The 6,000-nt window shown below is 32.0% G+C and overlaps 1 protein-coding gene across 1 annotated transcript in view; it reads right to left on the reverse strand.

Moving 5' to 3' along the window:
- The window catches only part of LOC119604994 (probable phospholipid-transporting ATPase IIB), a 46,148-nt gene extending 42,046 nt beyond the window's left edge, over positions 1–4,102 (reverse strand). Inside the window, exon 1 of the mRNA XM_037957935.1 lies at positions 2,822–4,102. Within this exon, the coding sequence (XP_037813863.1) occupies positions 2,822–3,627 (806 nt within the window). The 5' untranslated portion in view covers positions 3,628–4,102. The remainder of the gene's footprint in view (positions 1–2,821) is intronic.
- Positions 4,103–6,000: the final 1,898 nt, after the last annotated feature.

Raw genomic sequence — 6,000 nt, forward strand, 5'->3', positions numbered from 1 at the left:
TGGGATTTTATCTTCATTACTCTGGGTAATCGCGATTAATAACCTCCTAAAATAAAAATCTTAATTTAAACTAGAGAGACGATATTATAATATTACTAAGGGGAAGGATACAACTTATGGATTTATGGTGAAGTATTGAGGAAGCGCTAAATACGACTTTCGGCTGGACTCAACCCAGGGGGCTAAATTTCAAACCATGATATAGGAAATCTTTGCAAGAAAAACAAAAAAAGTCTTCTCATACTGAACACCGTTTCATGGACAGGATGATATAAACCTTATTATAAATAACATACAACGACTGTAGTGTGACATGTTCAAATAAAGCTGTGAATACATTGCGGAATACTCCTCCAAGAGACGGCTGAGGGTCTCTTATCTCTAGGCAATTTGACCAAAGTGGATTGCAGGGCACATTATCAAGGTGTTCTAGATACAAACAGCATATGTACTCGATTGAATACGGGCAACAGAATTTGAAGGGACGAATGAGACATTGGTGGCAAAAATGAGATCGTGTTCATGCGAAGTTTAAGAGCAAATATCTGCGGGAATCAGTTGGCTTTACCCTGGTAGACAAGAAGGGTCTAGGGATCGATAGTGAATGCCAATAAAACGGTGATATATTCCTGTCTTCATAATCACAATACTAACTTCTAGACGGAAATACGTGGAATCACGGAATGTGTAAAATGGTTTGGTTTATATATCACGTCCCTATAGCCAGTAGGTAATTAAGGGTTATATTAGCTGATAAGGTCAGTATGAGGGCCTTTACTAAAAAGCTTTCAGTTGAAAGTTCCGCAGCATATTTTAACCAGGCCACTCGGGGATAATAGGCAATGAAAAAGTGAATTTAATTGCTATAAAGGTAATGGGAGTTTGAGGACAGATTGGACAATTGCATTTGTATTAGGTATAATGGAAACCTTGACCACATGCTGGACATATATTAGGTGTTAAGACAAATCTTATTTTACGCGGTAGGAGTTTCCCAATTCCTGACAAAGACGATGAAAGACCTACAAGAACGACATTAATGGGGTAACCTAAAAAAGCGACTGCATACGAATAACCACCCAATTCAGTAGTATTCTTCCTGGTCCATGCTGATATGATTCGGGGGATTGTGTGGCGTTTATGTTAGTCAGCTTGGCATTATGCGGTAATTTAAAACCGCTATAGTGATGACATTTCTGCAAATGTCGTTCAAGGGATCCTACATATAGATTTCATTGAAGGAGCACAATGCACTGCCACCTACGTGTGAATCTTTTGTGCAGTCCGTTGGTTCACCACAATAGTTTCATTTCAGGCATGAAGTTGGTGAGAGATTGAAAATGTCTTTTGGGGTTAGTAAGAGAGAATCTGCAAAAATTCGTTATAGAGTTGCCTATAGTGAATTGACCCTGACCCTATAGACTGAGCCCTGTTCCCAATGGCGAACAAATTCAGATTTCAACAAAGAGTCACATTTAGCTTTGGCGTATTCTTGGAGAATACCTATGAAAAACTCAGGACCAATTAATTGGGGCGAGTGCCCCTATTTACTAGGCAGTCTGCCATTTCATTACCAGAGTGTCCCTCATGATCAAGTATCCTACATATAACTTCGTATGCTCTCCCGGTATAAACGGAGATCTTTCCTGACATGCTTCGCGAAAGCATTCTGCTGAGTAATATTAGAGTTAGGAAAACTTCTCCGCCAACATCCCAGGATGAACTGTTTAGTCAGCTTAACATTATGATCCAATGACAGGGATATGATCAAATGCTATTTCCTGACTAAAGCGGCTTCGGCAGTGGCTTGTAAACCCATACAGGGTTTTATAGTAGCTGAGGAGGTAAACAGACTGTAAAAAATGTTCCCCAAAATTTTAGGTTAATTCACATTTGGTATATCAACTCCAACTTAATTTAGGTTAATCTCCTTCATACAGGTTGATGAAAACTTCACTGGTGGTGGTTCACAGGTTACGTCCAGTGAAGAAAAGTGTGTACTTCTCCCAGATAAACATTCACCAATTATTTTTTAATAATTTTTAAAAATATGTATTAAATTTATACGTTCTTTTTAATTATTTTTTCTATTTCTGACGAAAAATTTATTTTTGATTAATACTCCAAAATTTTATTTTTTGATGAAAATATTAATACATTTTAATTTTTTTAGCATTTCTTTTCTATTAACAAGATTTTCAAATAAAAACTGTTAAAATTTATATATTTTTATAAAAACACTTTAATAGGTTCAGTTTAAGCTGCAACAAACACTACAGTGTTAACACTGTCAATTAATTACCACTTTTCTAACTTAGTTGTCAACACTTTACATTTGCAATGTTGCCAGAATGTAATTATGAGCTTTTCTAGCCAGTAAAAACTTAAAACTCCATATTGAGTTGTTAACAGTTTTTTGGATTTATTTATTCACACATGATTTTTTTAATTTAATTATTTTTTTAAATTTTATAGCTTTTTTTTTAAAAAAAAGTATGGCGTTTTTAATTTTATTATTTATTACGGAATATTTTGAAACAAACTTTCACTAAAATTTTTTGCATTAATAAATTTTATTTTTTTTTTTTTTTGTATTTTTTTATAAATTTAGTTTTTAAAACTTGTTATTTTTTTTTTGATTAATTAGCAGCTAATTTATTTGTATATATTATGTAGCACATAAGACACAAATTTGAAATTCTTAGGAATTTTATTAAATATTTTTTAAAACATTTAAAAAAAATATGCTTTTTTGCATAATTTTCACTCTCTTTGACAATATTTTTATTTAAAATAACATAATTTTCTTTTTAACACTCACCCACAAAAACACATTTTACACAGACTGCCAAAGGAACGTTTTTTACTTTTTCGACGATTTTTCTGATAGAAGACTGTCGTTGAACCATTCTCGGGATCTATGACCGTTTGCATTACCCCATTCGGGGAGGTAGTTGTGGTTATATTTGGTGGTTGTGTATCCATATTAGACATTTGTAACGAATCACTATAATGAAATGTACCCGACGCGGACGAATTACCGACACCCGACGAATCAACGGGAACGTTTGAATTTAGATTATAGGATTTAGAGGTGTTGGAACGAGCATATTTTGCGGCTTGAGCCGCATTATTAAGTTGCGATTGCGAGGCCGTTATGTTGGACGTTGTATTACCGGTTGCTGTTTGATTTGTGGCAAAACGTTCACGACTACGTTCATTTCTAAAACGTACCTGACCGTCACGCGCTAACGAGGAGGCGGTAGCACTACGTAAAAGTGATGATGTTGTTGATGATGGTGGTGTTTGTTTCGATTTGAAATTTAAATTAGACAATGACGACGACGAGGTAGAGTATTTTGATGTGCCGCCGACAACACCGAATAGTTGACTGAGAAAACTTGGTGCTTGATGAGTGTTATTGTGTTGTGAATAGCTGCTATAGCTGCCAAGACGAGAACGTTGCTGTTGTTGTTTTTGTAGTTGTGTGTTTGTTAGGTGCTGAAAGCCATCAGCCCCACTACCACCACCATTATGATGGCGTATGAGTAATTCAGTCTCTGAATCGGTATCATCAGACTCTCCGTCGAAATCTCTTAAAGGTAAATCAGTGCTAATAAGAGACATAGCTGCCAACTGCCAAGTAATTGTATTTAGTGATCAGTCTGACTGGTAAATAGGGGGTAAGGAGGGTGTTAATAACAAAAAAGAAGTACGTCGTTGTCTTTGGCTGATGACTAACTCTACTATGATGTGTTGTCTTTTGCCAATTTTACTAAAATGTTACTCCAACTCCTCAAAACAAAAAAACAAACTTTTCGTCACTTTTACTGAAAAAAAACGTCACCACAGATGTCTTTCTTATCTTTAGCCAACAGCACGTTGTTATTTTATTATTATTTAATAAAACGTTTAACAAACACCATAAATCTCTCGCTGATAATCATCCACTTCCAGCATTTAATACTTTTTTCCTGGTCAACGACCAAACACTTTGAACAACAAATTTTTATTTATTTTTTACTTTTTTCTCACTTCTAAAGTAAAATTTTTATTTATATTTTCTTTCCATTTTATTGTTATTGTAAATTTTTACTATTTGTTTATTTTATTTATTAATTTTCATTCAATTTTTCTCAATTTAATTCATAATTTAACATTTTTTTCACTCACACACACCTTGCAAACTAAATTTGTGTAGTAGCAACTGTCAAAAATATAAATACAAACAACAACAATTGTGCAAAAAAACCAGCTGTTTTGATTTGTTATTGTTGTTTTGTCGAAGGTGGAAAAGAGATGGTGCGTATGTGACAATGTGTGTGTAGAGGAATTTAGGTGACATCACAACAAAACAAAGTAATGCCAAGTTTTTTCTAATTAGTTACTAATAGAGATGCCAGATAAATAAGTACACTGTAAAAATATTGAAATAGAAAAATAATAAATATCAAAGAATTTCAAAAAAACAGTCAGTAAAATAACACATTCTTAAAAAACAGTTTTTGTATGGAAATTCTTAGTATAACAGTTTTCTTTGTAAAAAGACTTGTATAATTGTTTTGTTATTTAATTTTATGTTTTTACCTATAAGTGTGTATAGCTGATTTTTCAATAAAAACATTGGTGTATAGTTGATTTATCTATAGAAACATGTGTCTATAACAAATTTTTCTATACAAACATAACGTTTTATTCAAACCCCAGTTTTTATTTCAGAAAAAATACAAAATATTTTTGTAATATGGTTTTCTTCAGAAAAATCTGCTGCAATAGATTTTTAAATTAAACATTTTGCTTATATGTAACATTTTTTAACTATAGAAAATTCTATTTATAATAATTTTCCATAAAATATTTCAAAAAACCCTTTTATTTTAGTTTTATTTTAAGCTCAATCTGTTGCTCATTTATTAAACAAACAACTTGTTAGCACCCTTTGTTTAATAAAGAAAACTAAAAACTTGGTTGCACTTTTTTCTTATTAGAAAAAACAAAAGAATGCAAACGTAAACAGAACACCCTGTAATATACGCGCCTCCATCAACGTCAAACAAGCATTGTTTCAAGCGTCGGCAGCGTCAACATGATGGCATCAAAATACATTGCCGCTTGACAAACCACAAGTATCTATCTAGTACAGGGATGGAAAATGAGATTTTGTTTCAGTATCAAAAAATATTTCAGAGGGTACTTTTTTGGATCTTAGAGTACTAAAATATTTTTTTTTGCTGAAAGTTGTTAATATCTTAAATACACCTTCACATGATTAGACATTTTTAAATAATCAACAACAGAAGTAGAAAAGGTATTATATATACCGTAGGGTGATCGATTATTCGACATTTTCCAAAAACCGGTTTTCGAGTAGTTCGAATAGTTGACATTTGAAAAAAACCGGTTGATATTTTTCAAATTCAGAGAAAACGGTTTTTTATTATAAATAAAAACATCTAGTTTAATTTGAAAAAAAAAATTATGACCCGAACTGATTTTTTAAAATAAACATTATTTCTTTAATGTAAAAAAATTGGGAAGAATCATAATCCTAGTTTATTCTAAAGTCCCTGTTTAGTAAATTTTCATAGGCATTCCAACACTGCAATAATATTTCAGCGACAAATTAATTATTGTAATTGGAATATAATCTTAAGATTGATAAAATTTTATCCAACAGTTATTCCAATCAATTTTACAAATAAATTTTTGTAATTAATTAGGAAAATCAAAAAAGTTTAACCAAAGGTGCTTTAGAAAAATATACTCTAGTTTCTTGACTCAAATATTTTAAAATTTAGACAGGCTGTATTATTATTTATTTCAAAATTTAATTGAAGTAATCTTTGAATACAAAGCAAATAAAAGTATTCGAAACCGGCTTTTAAAAAGTTAAAAAACCGGGTTATTCGATATTCGAAAAAATCAACATTTAGAAAAAACCGACACTGGTAAATCAGAAAAAGCGGTTTTAAGACCGGTTGAAAAACAGAATCGATCACC

This window comes from Lucilia sericata, unplaced genomic scaffold, assembly GCF_015586225.1.
Source record: "Lucilia sericata isolate MDLA Ls3-8-SP2 unplaced genomic scaffold, ASM1558622v1 Contig000450F_arrow, whole genome shotgun sequence".
NCBI lineage: Eukaryota > Metazoa > Arthropoda > Insecta > Diptera > Calliphoridae > Lucilia > Lucilia sericata.